Consider the following 23,463-nt stretch of genomic DNA (forward strand, 5'->3'; position numbering starts at 1 on the left):
CACAACCGAAGTGGTGCTAACATATATAGTCCCCTATGTATTTTTGTATGTACTTTTGGGACATGTTGTATATCTAAAATTGTAAGTACTGTTCAGTTATTAATAAAAAAAAAATAAAGCATTTGCTTTTGGGTTTTGTTTGCATATGTATTTAGGGGAAATTATGTGTTATTCATGCAAAGACCTCTTTGTAATCAGTTGTATAGAGTATGTATTTAGTTAAGATCTGTATAAACTATATTTTGTTAGAAAAATAATGTTTTTATTGTAATATATTTTTTGCAACAATAATATAAAATAGATTAGATACTGTTAGGTCAATAAATTAATAATTTTATATGCATTTACTTATTGTTTTCAATGTTTGTTAAAGTAATGGCAACTGAAAATATATTTTTTTTCTATTTAGGTTTAATAGATACAGTGGGGATCGAAAGTTTGGGCACCCCAGGTAAAAATTTGTATTAATGTGCATAAAGAAGCCAAGGAAAGATGGAAAAATCTCCAAAAGGCATCAAATTACAGATTAGACATTCTTATAATATGTCAAAAAAAGTTAGATTTTATTTCCATCATTTACACTTTCAAAATAACAGAAAACAAAAAAATGGCATCTGCAAAAGTTTGGGCACCCTGCAGAGTTTATAGCATGCACTGCCCCCTTTTTAAAGCTGAGACCTGACAGTGTCATGGATTGTTCTCAATCATCGTCTGGAAAGACCAGGTGATGTCAATCTCAAAGGTTTTAAATGCCCAGACTCATCTGACCTTGCCCCAACAATCAGCACCATGGGTTCTTCTTAGCAGTTGTCTAGAAAACTGAAACTGAAAATAGTTGACGCTCACAAAGCAGGAGAAGGCTATAAGAAGATAGCAAAGCGTTTTCAGATGCCAATATCCTCTGTTCGGAATGTAATTAAGAAATAGCAGTCATCAGGAACAGTGGAAGTTAAAGCAAGATCTGGAAGACCAAGAAAAATATCAGACAGAACAGCTCGCAGGATTGTGAGAAAAGCAAGTCAAAACCCACGTTTGACTGCACGATCCCTCTAGAAAGATCTGGCCGACACTGGAGTTGTGGTACACTATTCCACTATAAAGAGATACTTGTACAAATATGGTCTTCATGGAAGAGTCATCAGAAGAAAACCTCTTCTACGTCCTCACCACAAAAATCAGCGTTTGAAGTTTGCAAATGAACATATAGACAAGCCTGATGCATTTTGGAAACAAGTTCTGTGGACTGATGAGGTTAAAATAGAACTTTTTGGCCGGAATGAGCAAAGGTACGTTTGGAGAAGAAAGGGCACAGAATTTAATGAAAAGAATCTCTGTCCAACTGTTAAGCATGGGGGTGGATCAATCATGCTTTGGGGTTATATTGCAGCCAGTGGCACAGGGAACATTTCACGAGTAGAAGGAAAAATGGATTCAACAAAATTTCAGCAAATTTTGGACGGTAACTTGATGCCATCTGTGAAAAAGCTGAAGTTAACGAGAGGATGGCTTCTACAAATGGATAATGATCCTAAACACACCTCAAAATCCACGGTGGATTACATCAAGAGGCATAAACTGAAGGTTTTGCCATGGCCTTCACAATCTCCTGACCTCAACATAATTGAAAATCTATGGATAGACCTTAAAAGAGCAGTGCATGACAGACAGCCCAGAAATCTTAAAGAACTGGAAGACTTTTGTAAGGAAGAATGGGCAAAGATATCTCAAACAAGAATTGAAAGACTCTTGGCTGGCTACAAAAGGCGTTTACAAGCTGTGATACTTGCCAAAGTGGGCAGTACAAGATATTAACTCTGAAGGGTGCCCAAACTTTTGCAGACGCCATTTTTTTGTTTTCTGTTATTTTCAAAGTGTAAATGATGGAAATAAAATCTAACTTTTTTTGACATATTATAAGCATGTCTAATCTGTAATTTGATGCCTTTTGGAGATTTTTCCATCTTTCCTTGGCTTCTTTATGCACATTAATACAAATTTTTACCTAGGGTGCCCAAACTTTCGATCCCCACTGTATATGGGAATAGATGTAGCTCTATATTACAGCATTAATATTTTTATATTATAAGCCTACATAAGATGTAGAAATACTGTATATTCATATATATGTGTTATGTAGTTATGTTACAATCAACAGCAATAATTAGGGATGGTAGGAGAGGAGAATAATTAAATAAAATGTCGACATCTGGCCTACATAAATCAGATGTATCTCTGATATATGAGCATCTTATAAACATCTTAAAAAGACTGAATAACTCCTGAACTTCATGGCTGCTTCTGTTGACATCGCTGAGAGATCCACCTCAGCGTTAGAGAAGTACCAAAGATGAGGCAAACGCCCTATATAAGACATCTTCCAGAAAAAAAAAGAAGACATCACAAAGAAGTATTTGCAGTTATGGGGATATTGCAGCGACATACATTACGCTTTAATACAATAGCTATTAGTCATCTCCCTGATATTCAAGAAGTTCTTTAATTAAACCACGTTAGAAACACTGCAGCCATTCTAATGACCTCATTAATATTCAGTGTAGTGCAATAGAGCCCTTCATTACCCTGTAGCTATAATGTACATTTGATTGGCAAATACATGTGAATTCAAGCAAAAACAAAAAAGTGTTGGCCTGTAACTGTCTCTATGATAATTTAGTTAATTGATTTCTTAGGCATAATTTTTGTGCACAATTATGCCATTTATTTATGACATACAAACTATTTATTTATTGTAGTCAGTATGCAAGTGGCTGTGATTTTAACAACATAGTATTAAGTTCAAGCAGTCCATGATGGGGCTGAAATCTATGCTATACCACTGAGTATGTTTTTTCATCAATAATCACTTTCATCACTCAAGGATGCTGAGTGATTTTTTCACCATCTGTGAAGTTGATGCTGTTAAGTGTGAAGCCACTCAGCCATGTTGCTCTACCTGCCTTTTACACACCTGCAGGCCAATTTGAGTGAACTACATGAACTTCCTTATTAATGAATGGGAGAACTGGATGGCCAGCCAAGTCCCTGAGACTGCAGATTTTGGACATTTTACTTTGGTAGCCCATAAATGTTAAAAATACACAATTGATGAATGTGCTAATCACATGAGCAACTCTAAACTAGCCATGATGAAATCCTGATTATGGTATGTTTTTAAAAGGTAGAAAAGAGCAGTTCCAATTATTTGGACAAATGCTGACTATGGCTTAGGGCTACATAGATTAAGACTATGATTTTTGTCAGAATAGTGACAGTGTGTAGGCTTCGACCTACCAGACATAGCGGACGTCATCACGAATTCCATTTCACAACGATGAAACGTGACTAGAGATTAAAATCTCTCTAAAATCTCTGATAAGAGATTTTTAAAAAGAGAGAGAGAATAACAGTATCTTCCCTGCTTTAAATAAATAAATAAAAATAAAAACAGACACATTCCGTCTAACATGCCTATGTAGGTACCACCGAAAGATCTCGTTTCTTTTTTTTTTTTACTTTAATGTGCAATTTGTATTATTCTTGTACGCAATTATACTCAGTAAACTCAATCAATCAATCAATTCCACCGAACCCATTCGATACTGCGCGCTGAAAACAAAGGCGTGTATTGCAGCACTTCAGGCTTCGTTGCAACGGGTAAAGTGAGAATGGCGACAGCAGGTATTAAACACTGACCTGAATGGTGCAGGTATATTCCGTGTCGTCCAGCAGCCTGATAGTGCAGCTGAATTCTCGGTCCAGGTTTTTGACACTTCCGCTCATTAGTCGACTCAACATCTTCTCTGTCTCCAGGACCAGAACAATGAGCCATGCACAACACAGAATCAACGTGACATCGGCCACGCTCTCCGATCATCTAACAAATCTACGACACAAGTACAAAGCATGCTTATCCAAATGGCGAAATATTTACTGCTGCTTGTGATAAATGAGCTAAATGTTCTTGTCGTATCCGGGATAAATTCGCCTGCCTCATCCAGTCGTTGCTTACTGCACCATTCGCCGTTTGCAAATTGGGGGTGTACGTACAAGGTCATGTGCCTAAGATTGACACTCGTTCCTACCAATGGGCATTCTTACCGCAGGAAAATACGAGTTGAAAATCCACAGTAATTGCTCTTTGGATGCCACCAGCTAGCCAAATAAAGCTCTCTGGATGACGACAGTTGTTTTGGATTATTAGAGCGAAAATTTATAGTTTCTGTATTTACTGAATAGTCACACACAAGACGATAGTATTTTTCTTTTTATCCTAGTTTTTCTTATTTGCTCACTAAACTTATAATTTCTCTTTTTGGTACTAGCTGGTTAACAAATACAGAATAAAAAGGTATTTATGTATCATGTGGTGGGGACATTCCCAGGAAATTATAAAAGTTTGCAGCAGGTCCTATTTTAGTCCTATAGGAGTGTTCGCAAGCATACATTTGATATAACAAGTCTGCACAAAAGTACACATTCCTGTTAAAATGGCAGGTTTCTGTGATGTTAAAAAAAAATGAAACCAAGATAAAAACCTGTCAGACCTTTTTCCACCTTTAATGTGATATATACAACCAAAAAAATTCAAATGAAAAACAAATAGAAACGTTTTAGAAACAAAAAACCTACAATAGTCTGGTTGCATAAGTGTGCAGACTCCTTAACTATGTTAGGAGTACTAACTACTAACTTTGTTAAAGCACCTATTGCTTGTAATACAGCACTCAGTCTTACTGGGTAAAAGTCTGTCAATTTTATTCCACTCTTCCTTGCAAAATGCTCCACATCTATGAAATTGCAAGAGGAGCTCCTGTGCACAGCCCTGTTCAAGTTATTCCATAGGTTTTTTGGGCTCTCACTGGGCCATTCCAAAATGTTCCAGTTAATTCAGTCCAGTTCCTGCTGTGCCATTGGTCTTTGTTTTTTTTTTTGTTTGTTTGTTTTTTAAAGTATTTATTCTATATACTGAACATGTACAAACAAACAGGCAAATGCTTATCAAATTGTAACAAAAATATAATTACAAAAATATAATTTCAGTTTAGTGCTTTGATTTTAGTTCTGAAAAAAAAGGGGGGGGTGCGTAATTATATTGGGGGTAAGATGATTACATTATATCCCAATCGCCCAAATCATTTAGCAGTTCCGCTAGTATAATAATATTCTTACTTAAAGTTAGGCACAGAGATGCTCTTAACTAACCAAAATCATTTTTAAAGTGTTGAAATGATGGAGGTGTTTTCATGCATCTACACTTATGAAAAATTTTCCAATTATAAATATATTGTTAATCAGAAAGTGATGCTTAGAGTCTTTCTTAAGTACACCAAATTTAATCAGCTTATAATTTACAGGTTTCATATGAATGTTATTATGGGACATCCAGTTGCATAACTGAACCCAAAACAATTTTAAGTAATTACCAAAAAAAATGTTCAGTGTTTTCAATATCACTCCCACAAAATTGACAAGTGTTTTCATCAATATTAAATCTTAACCTAAGGAATTCTTTTGAGGGATAGAACTCATTCATTATTTTAAAATGGAGTTCTTTCATTTCTGGAAAAATTGGAAATCTAAGATAATTTCTTCCTTATATAGTGTAACTAATCTATCTCTTTGAAGATTTGGTGATGTCTGAGCTGAAAATTATTTCTTATGTACATATTGTCACATTTTTGGTCCTTAATGCAAAAGCTTCCTATATATAAAGCTGGGAGAGAAGGTGTCACTTTAGAATATGAAAGAATACCTTGTAGACTATCAGATTCTTAGGCATGGCAATTGAAACTATATGAAATTCCTTGGGGTGACACACAAATCCGTGTTTTAAACAAAAAACATTGTAGCTAAGAACTTTCCATGATGAACATTCTCTCATATCGATCACAGAATAAATGTTATATTTAAACCATTTTTCATAGAATAAAGATTTGTTACAGTGTACAATTAAATGGTTAATCCAAATACAAGTTTTGTGGGGGCTAAAATTGTGTGATGCCAGTTTCCAACAGAAGAGCACTTGCTGATGAAAGGTGGATAGTTTTGAAGGCAGCTTTGAAATTTCAAAATAACAGTTTAACAAAAAAATTCCATACCTCCCAATTTCTCAAACACTGAAGAGGAGACCATGAGCCATATACTATTGGAGGATCTCAATCATTGAATCTTAACAACTCCCATTTTCATAATTGCATATCAAATCATTTTTGTTTATATAGTGAGAATTATTTTTTCAAATTAAATTAAAGCATTGTTGAATTTTTTAATAATTGAATTTTTTTAATTAATTGAGATGGGATAGCTAAAGAAGAGGAGGGGTAAATGAACCTAGAGAGTAGTTTCACTTTGTTCAATAGAATTCTTCCAAATATTAATATATCCCTTTGTAACCAATTACTGTGTATAGTTTTGGCTTTAAGGAATTTGTTGACAGAGGTTTCTTGAATATTCTGATCATTGTCCCTATAGTAATAGTTACACCTAAATATTTTACAGAAGTTTTGATAGGGATATTATACAAGGAACTCATGACACAGCCATGAATTTCTATTAACTCACATTTTGTTTATATTTAAATATAAACCAGGCACTCTAGAAAATTTCAACTAAATGAATAGCCTTTTCAATTTAGTATTGGTCCTTTAAAAAAAGTGTAGTGCTGTCAGCTAATTGAGTAATTCCAATCTGCCCCTTGGTTTTTGTTGGCTGCCTAGAGTATGTAAATAATCACGCTGCTGTATTGTAAATATCAACACATTGCTTATATTCACCAGTAGCAGATGTGTGACTGCCATTTCCGTTGGGTGTGGGTTTTTGGTTTCTGTTTCTAATTTTTATTTTTTTTTGGTAGTTTTTGTTTGTTGTTTTGGCCTTGGTCCACCCTGAAGTTGTCTGAAGTGAATATATACATATATATATATATATATATATATATATATATATATATATATATATATATATATACATACACCATCCACTTTATTAGGAACACCTCTACACCTGCACATTCATGCATTATCTACTCAGCCAAACATGGGGTAGCAGTGCAATGTAAAAAATCATGCAGATACAGGTCAAGAACTTCAGTTAATGTTCACTTCAAACATCAGAATGAAGAAAAAGTGTGATCTCCGTGACTTTGTTCATGGCCTGGATGTTGGTGCCAGAAGGACTTGTTTGAGTATTTCATAAACTGTTGATCTCCTGGGAATTTCACACACAACAGTCTCTAGAGATTACACAGAATGCTGCGTAAAACAACAGACATTGAGTGAGCGACAGTTCTGTGGGTGGAAATGCCTTGTTGATAAGAAAGGTCAGAGGAAAATGGCCAGGTTGGTTCAAACAGCCAGGAAGGATATAACTGAAATAATCACTCTTTACAACCATTTTGAGCAGAAAAGCATCTCAGCATGCACAAAACTCTAGAGCCTGTAAACTCTAGAGGCTGTTGTGTGTGAAAATCCCTGGAGATCAGCAGTATTCTTCATTCTGGTGTTTGATGTTAACTGAAGCTCTTGACTTGTATCTGCAGGATTTTTTTGCATTGCATTGCATTTTCTAGCTTTTCTCAAAACCCTGAACCTACCCCAGTTCAAATTCCGAGTATGGGTCACCATACTTGGCTACACGTCACTTCACTTCACTTCAGTTGATTTGGATGTGGTCAACCATTTTATATAGCCTTTAACAAATACATATATTCAGTTAGCCACTTTAATCTACTTAAGTGAGAAATAAACAGAGGCCCTTTTTAAGGTGGACACTACCAGTTAAATAAAAGTACACTATATGCACATTTGTCCTTTAACATATATTTTTTTTTACTAAATTATAATATTCAATATACTGGGTGTCCCAAAAGTCTCCATACATAGGGGACTATGTATGCCGTCACCACATCGGTTGCACATTCGTCAGTGGATGTTCGTGGATGTCCACTTCTTGGGTTGGGCTGCAACACATCCAGTCTTTTTGAATTTGTTAATATGTTTGGCAACAGTGTCATGTGTGATGTACTTGATATGCTTCACGTTAAAGTCCATCACAACCTTGCGACAGCTTCCCGATCCAGCCATAAGAATGATTTCAATATGTTCTTCTTGTGTCAAAGGTATTCTTAAAGACTATCTGAAAAAAAATATATATATATAAACAAAGTATGAAATATTTTGGAAGACATTTTGCTAAAAAGTGTTAATTTTCCCTATGTATGGAGACTTTTGGGACACCCTGTAACTATATCTATTAATATATTATATTTATTAAAGTATAACTTATTATATAAATGTATCATTATAACAACATACGTATGATCAATATTAGTAAAGGTGTGTTTTGTCTTAGGCACAAGGCTGAGTTTCTAAGAAAATTCCAGCTGTAGACTAGTGTTCTCAACAGCACATACACCAACTGGCTAGACATAGCTTGTTTATTCACCTTTTAAAATACTATAGTTAAATTACTACAGCCTATCTGTAACGTCACCACCGGCACCTGCCCGCCAGAGGGAGCCCTCACCTGGGTTTTGACTCCACCCTTGAGAAACACTTCCGGGGTTTTCAGGGACATTTAAGCAGCGCGTTCACCACATGAGGACGCAAAGTATTGTTTTCTGGACATTACTGAGTGTTTTCTTTTGCATTGTTTATGGTTTTTCTTCATGTGTATGACCCTGGTTTGTTTTTCTGATTTTTGCCTTTGCCTTGCGATTTTGGATCATATTTTCTCGCTGATTGACTTCCTGGTTTTTTCGGACTTTTGCTCTCGTTTCCTGATTGTGATTTTGCCTGTCGTTTCGGATTTATCTGCTTTAATCTCTGCTTATGGATCCTACACATCCCGCCTCGGACGAGGCGTTACACTATGTGTTCGGATATATATGGATATAATTCACGCTCGGAGCGAGCGTGACCTCCCTGTGATGTTGAGGGGTGAGAACTTCTGAAGCTCTTGGTTGATGAAAACTCCTGGTGACTTGTTGGAAGAGACTTCCTTCAGATGTGGATGGAGACACTCTTGAGCTGTTAGTTGAAGAGAACTCTCCTGGAGTAGTTTGGTGACGAGAACTCTGAACTCTGTTAAAAGAGACCTCTCGCAGATGTATCAGAGTTGTTAAAAGAGACTCCCTCTTTCCATCGTGTCTGAAGATTTTAACCCTTTCTATCTGGGCTGACCCCAAAGTGCTGGCTCCAATCAGCAGGATCCTTCCACAAGGCAAAGTTAGAACTTTGGTTATGAATTCTGTAACACAGATGGAACACATTGTACTCCAATTTACTTTATCCCAACTCTTAGGAAATTACACAACAATCACACACATACGCATCACATACATGCAGTTATTGATACACACATTAACACTATGATACCTGATAAATTATCAAAAGCATCATAATGACCTGGTGGCTATAGGCATGATACATATAAGGAATGACATTAAAAAGGCAACACGTTTTCAAACTATGGTGCATCATTTTAAGTGTCATTGTCCTTACAAGAGATGGAAGGTAACTTGATGCATTTGTTAAGGTTGGGTTCTGTGGAATGTGTGTATGGTGGTGAGAGCATTGGAATCTTTGTGTCATCGCAGCCATCCAGTCTTGGCCAATGGCCTAAATCAAAAGGTTTGACAGGGTTCCTGTCATCATCTGGTCAGGGATGTTCTAATGTTTACTCTGTTGTTCACAGGATAGCTGAAATTGGGCAGGTGGTAATTCATTTGGCTCCACAAAATCTGTGAGAGGGGCTCATGGTTTTATGATGGTTTTTTCCTTTGGTTTTTACAGGTGCAGGAAGGGTGAGTGGTGTGCCAGGTGCAGGCTTGGGGCTGGGTGAAGGGGCTGTAATCATCCGTGAATGGGGCACGGCATGTAGAAATATTGTAACCATAAAATGTTAACTACGAAATGTGTACTCATATTTGATAACATGTAATCCTTAATGTTGTAGATGTATGGAACCAGTATAGGGCACAAGGTGACACGGAGGCCTGAAAGTGATCTTTATGACCTTACATAGGCATCAGTATCCTAGGCCTGAACGTGATCTATATGACCTTACATAGGCATTGGTATCCTGCTAAGTGGGGAGAGCAGGAAGAAGCTGTAAATGTAAGTGACAAAGGCTGCCTTAAACACTAACATAGCATACATGGGAATGTGGGGTCTTGTGAAAAAACTGGATGTGGAAGTTTTTGTTCATGTAAATGTATATAAGAATGGCTCTGAAGAGTTGGGGAGCTTTCTCTGCAGAGAACCACTCGTTTTATTTTTTGAAAGAATAAAGTCTATGGCCTCGAACCTCGGCTCTCCGGAGTGATCTTTGATCTTCAGCACTGGCTACAACAGGCACAAGAGAGGTTTCAGTGCAGCAGTGGGACCCAAGGGGCTCTGTGGTTGGCAGGTGGACTGGTTGGTGCTGCTGAGGGTGCTGGGAGAGCTGTTCTCCTCATCATCTGCAAGACATAAAGTGAATAACATTCGTTTGGTGCATAGGCCCAAGAATGACCACCTTACCCAATCCACAGGCCCCTTTTATACTTTCCTGTCTTCTCCAGGAGGGTAGGGAGCTGCCGCAGCCCTTATTGGTTGCCAACTGTGCCTGATTACTCTGCCCACTGCAGCCAAATGCTCCCATGCTCTCCACAACACGGGTGGTGCTGAAGTGGCACTGTACCATAGTGGCAGTAGAGTGAGGAGCGCTTGCTGGTTTATGTGCGTGGGCTGCCGGCCCGTCGTCACAGATCGCAAAACATTAAAAAAAAAAAAAAAAAAAACATGCACTGAGGAAATATCCACTGTTTGGCTAGATTTGAATATCACTACATATTTAATTTGTGTTGTGCAACTGTACGGGTGGGGAGTACCCCAAGAATAATAATTCTGGTAAATTACAGTAACTGCAGATAACTGTTACCAGCTATCATGTCAACCCGCTGTTAAGCTACATATTCACTAATGTTAACTCCATATGTGTACTGTCAATGAACAAACTCTGTTCTGGAAACCATGGTCTAGTGAAAGAAGGCAAAAATATATCCTTTCAATGCTGCATGGGAAAACAAATTTGGTTTTACAATGGTGAAAGAAAAGAAGGTCTGCTTGAGATGTCACCAGACTTTTTCATTGAAAGAATTCAAGAGTTAAAATTGGTTTTAAAAGCCCAACAATGACTTTTCACAAAACACACTGAGAGAGCTAAAGCTGCTACCGAGGCTTCATTCTGTGTTAGCCATCTCCTCGCCAAGCACAAAAATCCCCTTCACTGATGGTGAATTTTAAAAAGAAGTGATGACTTGTCACATTATTCACAGACTTTTAAAAATGACAAAAATGGCAATTAACAGCGTGTGCTTGGTCCAGCAACGGTAGTGAAAAGCCTAGAATTATTATCAGAGAACATTTCTGTTCAGATTCTCAAAGATTTATAGCACAAATGAAAATAATCAATTCCAAGTACTGCACATCTGACACCTGAACAACTGCATTAGGCTGGCAGTCTCAACCTATACTCCAAATTATAATGTACTAACTAAGAGAGTTCAGGCACAACCATCACAGTGACTAAATGAATCAAAATATTAACACTGTGGTCTGTATAATTTGAACTGTACATTCTGTCTGTGTGTTGTATTAAGTAAGGAATAACACAGGACAGACCATCTAATAATGAGAAGAAAACAGATTGTAAGCACCCTTGGTCAGAAAAACCTGACACTTCCTTTTTCATTCTTCACCTGCTTATCTCTCTCTCTCTCTCTCTCTCTCTCTCTCTCTCATACACACACATACACACACACAAATGCACACACAGAGTGCAGCCTGCATTTTACTGAAGAAATGGAAAGTGGCACCCTGACTGGGAGTGCTTACAACCAAGACTAAAAACTTCACCACATCAATGATTATAAGAATTACTTTGTTAAACAAAAACCCATTTTTAAATCTGTTTATTATTCATCTTATTTGAGATCACTGCGAAGGGGGTGGAGACTATGCTCAACCTGTTTGGAGAAGTTCTCTATCAGGAGTGTAAAGTCAGGTTCAGCATAATTACCAAGACCAAGAAAACCACTGTGCCGAGACAAAAAGGAAGGCGGGAGAGAGAGAGATTGAGCAGCTGGTGCAACAGCAATGACGACTCCGAAGGAACTGGAGGAAGGCAGCACAGGGCGAGAAAGAAGGTCTCAAAGTGCTGTGGGAGGATATCAAACAGAGGCTAACCAGCCTGTGAAGGGCTGAGCGCAAAATCTGGGAAGCTGGAAATGACCAGGGAGGAGCTGGAAGAATACATCAGAAGGCATTATAGTGACTCAGCAAGGGACGAGCCATTAGGTTCTCCAGGGCATGTGTCTCATCTAGCCCTACCCATATTCCAGTTTAACATCTTCCCCACCAAGCTCAGCAAAGTCAGAGAGGTCTTAAGAAAGGCTAGATCATCAGCAGCCCCAGGCCCCAACAGGATAGCCTTTAAGCTCTATAAGAACTGTCTCACAGTACTGAAGCTGCTGTGGACCCTGAGGCAAGCCGTCTGGAAAAAGCAATGCATTCATTCGAAGCAGTGGCGTGGCAAAGAGTGGTGGCGGTGTTCATCCCAAAGGAAAAGGATTCTAGAGAGATCAGTCAATTCAGTAGCATCGCCTTGCTCAACGTAGAAGGAAAGATCTTTTTCTTCGTTTTGGCACAGATGATAACCAACTACCGCACAGAGAATGGCTATGTTCACACCAGCAGCCAGAACAAGGGGATCCCAGGTTTCCCAGGGTGTGTGGAGTGCTCATTGGTGATTTGGGAGCAAATCCAACTGGCCAAGAGCGAAAAGAAAGCATGTCCTTTAGCTTGACCTTACGAACGTGTATGGATCAGTGCCACATCAGCTCATCAACTATGCCACCGAGTTCTTCCACATGCCTGAGAGCATCAGGAGCCTGGTGTCAAATTACTTCAAGGATCTACAGATGGGCTTTGCCCTTCAGGATTTCACTACCGGATGTCAGTGGTTGGAGGTACGAATCACCATGGGATGCTCAATCAATACAGCAAGGCTGCTGAAAAGGATGGATGAAGCCCACTAAGTCCTCAAGTCTCTCGCTTAGGAAAGGGGTCAGAAACAACAGCACCATCTTTGTTGTGGACAGTGAGTAAATCTCACTGCTGGCTGAGCAGTCCATCAAAAGCAGTCAATGCCAGTGAGCTCTCTGACAAGCACATGGAGAAAAGCTTGCTGAAACAGCTCTCTGATGGTTTGGCAAGGATCGACGAAAGCCAGCTTCCAGGAAAGTACAAGATGTGGTGCTACCACGCCACACTAAAGCAGAGGATAATGTAGCTGTTGAAACTGTGTGAAATCCCCTTACCACTGTAAGCAAGATGGATGGCACATTCATCCGAAAGTGGCTGGGCTTGCCACGATGCCTATCTGAAACCGGTCTCCATAATCAAGTTTGTAGATGACACCACGGTGGTAGGCCTATAGGGAAGAGGTTCAGCACCTGGTGTGCCAACAACAATCTTGCACTCAACATTCAGAAGACCAAAGAGCTTATTCTGGACCACCAGAGGACAAGAAGGGGCCACACACACACACCCATCCACATTGATGGGGTCGAGATGGAGCGTGTGACCAGCTTCATGTTCCTGGGTGTCCATATCTCTGAAGATCTTTCCTGGGCACTCAACACATCCACACCTTTACTTCCTTAGGAAACTAAGAAAAGCTCACTTATCCCCCAGATACTACTGAACTTTTACCGCTGCACTATTGAAAGCATCTTAACAAACTGCATCACGGTGTGGTACAACAATTGCACTGCCTCAGATCAGAAGGCCCTCCAGCAGATGGTGAAAACTGCCCAATACACCACTGGTGTCCAGCTACCTTCCATCAATGACAGTCATCACAAACTCTGCTTAAGAAGCGTGAGTAGTATAATCAAAGACACCTCTCATCCCAACCATGGTCAGTTTATTCCTCTACCATCTGGGAAATGCTACAGGAGTCTTCACTGTCGCACTAGCAGACTCTGGAACAGTTTCTTCCCATCAGCTGTCAGCCTTCTGAATTCCGAACTCAGGTGCTGAAGTGTACACCCCTATTCTGACCCATGTTATAAAAAAAAACACTGTACTCTTAATGCTGTGCGCACTCTTAAATACCATCTGTATCTTGTCATTTGCACTACCATGGTAACTTGCCCTTACACCTCATTCTGAACTTGCCTCCTTGCACATTACTGACTAATTACTACATGGACCGTCTATATTTGCACTGAGCTGGTCTCTACTGTCTCTACCAGATATATATACATATACCACATTTATCTGTACAAGGCACCTTGTATATTTGAACACCTTGTCATTTGCACTTAGCTGGTCTCTACTTTCTCCACCTCATACCTTGCACATGTATATACATACATAGACATTGCTATTTGCACTTCTGGTTAGAGACTGCATTTCATTGGCTCTGTACTCGTACTCTGCACAATGACAATAAAGTTGAATCTAATCTAATCTAAATTTCCAGGTTCACAAGGGCCACAAGTGGAAAGCCCAGGTTTCCCGAAGTTGACCTGGCGATTAGCAGGCTGAAGCACAAAGAAATCATTGGCAGAGTGCAGACACGACAGGTCTTGGGTAGAGAGAAATTCCGCAGGTCTGGTCCATGGCCAGCAGGAGAGACAGGAAGGAACTTGTGGTGTCTGAGGTGATGAGGATGGAGGATAAGCGCTATAAGATGAAGGAGGCAGCACAGGGACAACAGGGGAGCTGGACAACATGGGAAAACATTGCTGGCAGAAACATCAGCATGGCAGACTTGTGGAAGATCCCACAGGCAAGGCTTAGTTTTCTTATCAGGGCAACACACAACACTCTCCCCTGCCCACTGAACCTGCATTAGTGGTTTGGCCAGGAAGAATGGTGCTCCCTCTGCAGCAACCCAAACAAAAGTCTCCAGCACATCTTGTCAGGCTGACAGATTGCACTCTCCCAAGGGCACAAACCATCACGCATTTAACTATAAATGTTACTATAAGTTATATGCCCTGTTTGTTACCACAGAGTATTTATTTTTACATTGTACCTAGGAAGAAGGAAGAAGACATATTTGAAATGGATTTTGTGGTGAATCTTTCAAAATTCAGCCAATAAAGTGCTCTGAAGCAGCAAGTGACAGGACTGGGCCACTTCAGTGGCCAATCAGATTTCAACTGTGGCCAATGCTCCTGTGGCCATGGCCCTGGATCCGCCTCTGGATTAGGGTAAAGACTCAAAGACGGAAGTGGAATTTATTTTGACTCACTTCTATGCCAATAAACAATTTAATAATACATAATATTAATAATAAATATAGCCTCAAACAGTGGTAATCTGCAGGGTCCAAGCACTCCTCACAAATAGTGCCAATGTGGCCAGTTCTTGCCAAGATCCAAAGAACAATAAAGACACCATACATGAACATACTTATTAGGTTTTGTGATAATATCTCAATGCAAGTTGAAGCTGAAAACTGATTTGCTGAAGACGGACATGTTTTTGATGTAATTCAGTGATGATTGAAAGTCCAGATAAGCAGGTTGATGCATCACATCAAATTTGAGGTTAATTGGACTTTTGGTACCTGAGAAACTGCTATTCTGACCCCTATGAACATGAATGACACCCGCAAGTTTCCTCAAGTTTCATGATGATAGTTTAATGGACACTTTGTCAAATCTTTTTTTATAATTAGATCATCATGAAAAATCTCTTTACAGATTAGCACATAGATGCATTCATTGAAATTTCAGCTTGGTCGGCCTTATAGCTCTTGAGAACAGTTATCTGGTATTATCTCCACCCCTATTTATGACCATGCCCCTAGCTGTGCATGACCTCAGAATCTTGTCCTGTATATGGCTTTCAAGTTTTGTGTGAAAGTATAGTATTTGTGTGAATCTAACTTTGCCCGCTACTAATATCTGTAAGATGAACTGTTTTTTCTCATACAACCATCATAGTTTAGGAGTGCATCATGACTCAAACACACATGCTGATTGGGATTGTGAAAAGAATTTGATGCAAAGGTTTACATGGTGAATAAACCTTCGTTTAATTGATTTCATTCATGACAACACTTGGAATGTGGTTATCAACTTTTATTGATAGGAATGGTGTATAAGTAGGTTTGGTATTGGCAGACTAGATGTGCTATGCTGCTGCTGTTTGCTGCTGCTGCTGAGCGAGTACGAGTACTTGCTCTGATAGACATGCACAGACATAGAGAAGTAGAGAACCATGCTGCTGCAAAGGGTATATGCCAAATCTCGTAGTGTGTGCAGGCCATAGCTGGTGAGTTAGTCGGTATAATAAAGCGTTACATAGATGGAAAAGCGTGGCTGATAGGCTGCTGCACTGGAGTTGAGGTTGCCAATCGAAGCACGGATAGAGTTTCATGACTGAACTAGGAATTATTTTAAAAAAAAAAAAAACTTTCCAGGCCACATCAGCATGATTGTGAGCTGTTGAGGGGCCATAATAAGGTTATTAATTTTTATTAACTTTTAAACAAATTTTTTAAATTGATTAACCCACTCTCAAAGTCAAATGGGATATTTCTAGGAAAAAAGACGGGCTAATAGTGCCTATTCTGTATGAAATATTAGGTGATAACATTTGTTATGCTATTTAAAAAAACATATCTGTTTTCCAAATACTGAAAAAACTTCAAAAACAGATTAATGAGTAATATATATACATATATATATATATATATATATATATATATATATATATATATATATATATATATGTATGTATGTATGTATTTTTTTTTGAGTGAAGTGAATTAGTGCTTGGATACTTTCATTTCATCACTCCTCCTTGGAAAAGGTTCCTAGGCGCTTGCACTTAATTATAGTTTCATTGTAGTGTGAAATGTGATTTCCTTACATAAATGTGGCGAGCCAGCAGCCAGGAGGAGTAGAAATAATTGAGAGGTATATATTTTTTGGATTACATTGCCATGGTTGATTTATTTGACATACTGTTATATTTTTTTTCTTCTTGTAAATATTTTTTTTAGTTTACAATTGTACATTGTGTGAAATCTTATGCAGCCATGGACACTGAACAGACGTGTGGTGTCAATTTAAAGAATGCTGTGTACATTGAAAGTATGACCAGAGCTGATACAGATGAACAGATAACTGGATTCTGCTCGACTTTTGGATCTGTCAGCAAAATTCTTAGGTTGAGGCAGACAGGGCAAGAGAATGGTGTGAAAGCTCTTGTAGAATTTGAATCAGAGAAATCTCTTACAAACATAGCACCTGACCTCCCAAAGTATTTCTCTAGTGCTGGAGACCCTAATATTTTGTGGCGTGTAGATAGGGCTTATAAAGTGGCTTCTCCTCCAAAGAAATCCCCAGTGCAAGCAAAACATTTAGATTTCAGTGATAGCTCACACGCTGATAGTGAGCCAGACTCAGATGATAGTGGGACACCTTTAATTCGTAAACCACGCAATACGTTGAATAAAACCCAGTATGCTTCCCCCACACTCACCGCTACAGCCAGAAAGCAGACGACAGTAACGCGACCAGCTGCAATAAATCAAGTAGCCTCTGCCAATGAGCTTTTCAATCCACCAGATGTTCAAAAGATCATTGTGGAGCATGTCATTAAAAGTGATAACTCAATTGCCGCAAATCAGGGAACCAAATGGCTTTGCCCATTTTCAGCAAACTTCCTAAGCCTCCTAATGAAGTGGACTTCCAGACATGGTCCTTCCATGTAGAGCTTATGATTCAAGACAAAACTCCGGTTGACACGTAGCAAAGTAAAATTTTAGAAAGTCTGCTTCCACCAGCCACTGATTTAATCAGACAGCTAGGCCCACATGCAGATCCTTGCGATTATGTGAAACTTATTGATTCGGCATAAGGGTTAGTTGAGGATGGGGATGAAATCTTCGCAAGGTTCCTCAGTACTTATCAAAACACAGGAGAGAAAGCCTCAGAGTACCTGCAGCGATTACATGTGGTTAGCATTAATGCAGCAAAGAGAGATGGCATTGATAAAGCAGACGCCAATAAACAGTTACTGCGGCAGTTTTGGCATGGGTGCTGGGATCAGTGTCTCATTCTGGCATTGCAGTTAGGGCTTAAAACAGAAATGCCACCCGATTTTTCAGACTTCCTATTACAGGTGAGAACAGAGCAAGATAGGAGACCCACAAAGCATGATCGCATGCAGCGTCATTTAGGGAGCACAAAGCCCAAATCTCTTCTGAATATGCAGCTAGTGAATGAAGCCCCCTGTTCTCATGATGCTAGTGCTAATGTCCCGCAGACCATCATCACAGAAACTGAAGCGTTGCAGAAGCAGGTTGCAGAACTAAAAGTGCAGCTTACTAAAAAGAAGGAGCAAAGGCGACAGAGACATGCTAACGAAACTCAGAATCCAGCTCAAGAAATCCCCTCAGCTAGGGTGGCAGAGGGTCTAGCTCAACAGATAATGCCAAAGCCCAGGCCAAAGGCTTGGTTCTGTTTTAAATGTGGCAATGATGGGCATCTAGCAAGACAGTGTGAAAATCCTCCAAATAAGCCTTTAATGGATCAGAAATATGAAGAACTGAAAGCAAGACAAGATGAATGGCAAACCAAATATGGGCATTTAAACTGGAATGGGTCGCGGTGGAGGAACTGACTGCACCCAGAAATAAAATAAAACATCCCACACCAAGTCAAGAAATAGAAACAGTCACCTGTAAAACTCATTCACTAGCTCAGTTAGTTGATGGCGCTCTTCCAAAGGGGTTGATAGGGCCAAAATGTATGTCAACTGTTATCACTGAGGGAGTTCAGTGTGATAGCCTTCTGGATTCAGATTCTCAGGTCAGTACAGTTTCGAAGTCTTTCCATGAGAATCACCTTTCACATCAGCCCATTTTTTCCATTCAAGATCTTTTAGACATAGAAGGTGCTGGTTGTCAGGAAGTACCTTATCCAGGCTATGTTCAAGTTGACATAGACTTTCCAGAGGATATCATGGGAAGGTCTGAAAAAATTCATACTCTTGCACTTGTACCTGATCACAGGACAAATGTGGATGTCCCCTTGCTGATAGGCACCAATACACTTGACCCTCTGTATGAAAAGTGTGCGATTATCCAGGGTGAGTCTGTCAAGCACAGGACCAAGGACAGTCATGATTCTCCACTTTTGAATCATTTGTATCACCGATTCAAAGTAAATTGGCAAAATGGTAGAGTGGGGACTGTGAAGCTGCAGAGCAAGAAGAGTGTCATCATTCCTGCAGGAGAAAGGGTGGCTTTAACTGGCTACACAAGACATGTCCCTGTAGCAACAGATACGACTCTCTTAGTAGAGCCTCCCAAATCGAGATTACCTGCTAGTCTCTTGTTCTGTAGCTACATTATGACAATCTCCCCAGTTCCATGTTTCAAGGTGCCTGTCTTAGTTAAAAATGAGACAGTACATGACATCAAAGTGCCCTTAGGTCACAATATTGCTGAGCTTTCCTTTCCTAAGGCTGTGTCGTCCCTGCCAGCTCCCAACACTCCACTGTGATGTTACTTCATTTTTTGCAACGTGCAACTCCATGCATGTGTCAGATTGTGGGAAACTCACTTTTGATATCACTGACTCTCCCTTGTCTGAAGAGTGGAAGGAGAGAATCACCAGGAAATTAAATTCAGTGTCAGACGCTTTTTTTTTGGTTTTCTATCATGGATCTCAAGTCTGGTTATTATCAAGTGGAATTGGAGGAGGAAGACAAGTGTAAAACAGCTTTTATGACCCCAATGGGGTTCTGGGAGTTCAACAGGATGCCGCAGGGGGGTTACGAACACTCCCAGTACTTTTCAGAGGGTAATGGAGAAGTGCATGGGTGGGATGAATTTGAGAAAAGTATTGGTCTTTCTTGATGATGTCATAGTTCTCTCAGCTACTCTTGAGGAACATGAGGACCGATTACATAGAGTTCTCCAGAGGTTGAAGGAATTTGGCTTAAAGCTTTCGCCTGAGAAATGTCAATTCTTTAGAATGTCTGTTAAATATCTTGGGCATGTGGTATCTGCAAGTGGGGTAGAGCCAAAATAGCTGCTCTCATGACGTGGCCCAGGCCAAATAACTTCAAGGAGCTTAAGTCTTTTCTCGGATTTGCCGGATATTATAGGCGATTCATAAAAGACTATTCCAAAATTGCAAGACCTCTCAACGACTTCAAAAAGGCAGTCAGTAGCTTGATACGTTCCTCAAATGCAGATTTCAAAATGCCTTTCAATGAGAAATGGACATCGGTTTGTGAAGACACCTTCAAGACTCTCATTCAGAAGCTCACAATAGCTCCGGTTCTCGAGTTCGCTGATTCAAAGAACCCTACGTTGTACACGCAGATGCTAGCACTCAGGGTCTCGGCGCGGCTGTATACTAAGAGCAAGCAGGCAAATTGAGATTGATAGCCTATGCGAGCAGAGGACTTAGCCATTGTGAACGAAGATACCCTGCACAGCTTGAATTTCTTTCTTTAAAGTGGGCTGTCACAGAGAAATTTCTCGACTATCTCTATGGAGCAAAGTTCACCATTGTGACAGACAACAACCCACTAGTGTACATCCTGACATCTGCCAAACTGGATGCAGAGGGTCACCACTGGATGGCCGCTCTTTCCAATTTTGACTTCAACATCCTGTACAGGGCTGGGAAGAAGAATCAAGATGCGGACGGTCTCTCAAGGCGTCCACATCCTGATGACCAACATCAACCTGATCTATCTTCGCAGGATGAGGAGGACCATATCCAGCGGTTCATCTCCCAGTGCTTACAGGATGATAGAAGAGCCGATTTTCCATCTGAGGCTGTGAGAGCAGTGTGTCATCGGTATCAGTGTGTTTCAGCAACAAGTACAGTACCAGACTTCCCACTGCCTGTACCAGTCGAATGCTTGGCGATTGGGGCCTCTGCTATTCCTGTAGGGTTCAGTCAACCTGATGTGCTTGGATCATGTATGTTACCACAAATGTCACTTGAAGACTGGGCTCGTGAGCAAAGACAGGATCCGGCCATCAGTAGAGTAATAGATATTGTCCAAACAGGTAAGCGACTCTTGTTCAGATCAAGACGTCAGGAAGACAGAGAGGTCCAGCTGATGCTGAGAGTAATGGGTAATGCTCACCTAACAATCTCTTCCTTTCTCTCCATCTCTCTCTCTCCCTCACTCTCTGTCGAGCTACACATGCTACTTCTGAGATGCCAATGATGCCAGTGATCCTGACCCCTTCTGCTCCTCCTCGCTGCCTGACCCATCCTGATGCCCTACTTCTGGTTGGAGTTCTCATCGGTTGAGTTCGCTCGCTGCTGCTGGGGGTGGCCCCATATGGACTGCCTGAAGAACTGTTTGGATTGCTGGGGATGGTGCCACCTGGGGGCTGTGGAGATGGCTTGGGGATCACATATGGGGAGCTGTACTGTAATGGCTTGGGACTGCGATTGCTGTAGTGGCTTTGGGGCTGCAGTTGCCACGAGCAGCTTCGTACTCAGGACTCCATCAGTGGACAGTGGATAGATTTTAACCAGCCGGACCTCTTGCAAATACTGCGATGAATTTATTGGTTGCACAATTGCACTATTTGTCCATATAGTACACAATAGAAGGGATTTATTTATAATTGCACTATCCGTTGCACCCAGATGAGGATGGGTTCCCTTTTGAGCCTGGTTCCTCTCAAGGTTTCTTCCTCATATCATCTCGGGGAGTTTTTCCTTGCCACCGTCGCCACTGGCTTGCTCATTAGGGATAAATTCACAGTGATAAATTTAAATATTTACAATATATTTTTGTGAATCCATTTATTTCTGTAAAGCTGCTTTGTGACAATGTCCATTGTTAAAAGCGCTATACAAATAAAATTGAATTGAATTGAATTGAATTGAATTGAATGGGGCAGTTGGTAATCTCAAACGATGTTCTGTACAGAAAACGCATGAGTCAAGGTGAGCTTTTCCATCAGCTTGTCCTTCCCCAAAGGTTCAGAAAGTCAGCACTTGAAAGGCTTCATGATGCTGTTGGACATATGGGTACTGATAGAACACTGGACTTAGTTCGTGCCCCTTTCTATTGGCCCCGTATGGCTATGGAAGTGAGCGAAAAGATTCGGACCTGCGAGAGATGTACACGGAGAAAGGCATGTGCTGAACGAAGCACTTCCCTTGTGAACATAAGAACGCAACGTCCTCTAGAGTTGGTTTGTATGGATTATCTTTCACTGGAGCCGGACGGCAAAGGAACAAAGAATATTTTGGTTATAACCGATCATTTCACCAAATATGCAGTAGCAGTTCCGACAGCAGATCAAAAGGCGAGGACAGTGGTGAAAGCGCTATGGAACAACTTTTTCATCCATTATGGTTTTCCCGAGCGGTTGCATAGCGATCAAGGTCGCGATTTTGAATAAGCCCTGATTAAAGACCTGTGTGTGCTGCTTGAAATAAAAAAAACGAGAACCACGTCTTACCATCCCAGTGGAAATCTTGTTGAGTGATTCAACAGGGCACTTCTTGAAATGCTGGGAACGCTCCAGGAAGAGGACAAAGCGAGATGGAAGGATTTTGTGCAGCCCTAGTCCATGCGTATAATTGTACAGACAGCAACACTATTGGCTACTCCCCATACCAGCTGATGTTTGGTCGCCAGTCAAGGCTTCCAGTCAATATAGCCTTCGGGCTGAACCCAGAGGGAAACACCAAAGTGTCTCACTCTGAGTATGTTAAGAGGTTGACAGAGAGTCTCACAGAAAGCTATCCGTTAGCTACTGCACACAGTTTAAAGAATGCTTTGCAGAGCAAACAGAGATTTGACAGCAAAGTAAGAGAGTCCACATTGGAAGCAGGAGACAGAGTCCTGGTGCGGAATGTTGGCATCAGGGGGAAACATAAAATTGCTGATAGATGGAGTGAAACAATATATACTGTTGTCAAACGGATTGAAGATTCCCCTGTCATTCTGAACATACAGATGGACTCGAAAGAGTTTTACACAGAGACCTGCTTTTGCCGTGTGGATTTCTTCCGTCTACTGTGAAAGATCCATCACGTCACATCACAAAGTCAAGATCTAGACAGAAATCTGATAACTCACCTCTTCCTGAGGGTGATGGTGCTGAAGATAACGACAAATTGTCTGAGATGGAGGATGAGCTTGAGTACTACTCTCTCTACGATCAGCCATACCCTGAGTAAGAAACCATCCAGGCAAATGTTGAGCAGGACAACAGGACGGTTCAAGAGGAAGCCAGACCCAAGCAAAGGTCTCAAGGTGGAATATCAGATGACCAGCATGTTCAAATGGTGAATGAGTCTGTTCCTGAGGATCAGATAGCTAGAACAAGCTTTGATATGTCTACATTGAACCCTGAAGCTCCAGTATTTGAACCTCAGTATGTTGAAGGTGATGGAAC

At 40.3% G+C, this 23,463-nt stretch overlaps 1 protein-coding gene across 5 annotated transcripts in view; it reads right to left on the reverse strand.

The window, feature by feature from the left end:
- Positions 1–4,047, reverse strand: part of LOC113539712 (FERM domain-containing protein 5) — a 219,575-nt gene extending 215,528 nt beyond the window's left edge. For 2 of the 5 annotated variants that reach the window (XM_026935694.3, XM_026935693.3), the window contains exon 1: positions 3,694–4,047. In XM_026935694.3, coding sequence (XP_026791495.1) covers positions 3,694–3,795 — 102 coding nt within the window. In that variant the 5' untranslated portion in view covers positions 3,796–4,047. The remainder of the gene's footprint in view (positions 1–3,693) is intronic. The other 3 variants (XM_053235173.1, XM_053235172.1, XM_053235174.1) reach the window with 3 other exon arrangements.
- Positions 4,048–23,463: the final 19,416 nt, after the last annotated feature.

The sequence above is a fragment of the Pangasianodon hypophthalmus genome, chromosome 6 (genome assembly GCF_027358585.1).
Source record: "Pangasianodon hypophthalmus isolate fPanHyp1 chromosome 6, fPanHyp1.pri, whole genome shotgun sequence".
NCBI lineage: Eukaryota > Metazoa > Chordata > Actinopteri > Siluriformes > Pangasiidae > Pangasianodon > Pangasianodon hypophthalmus.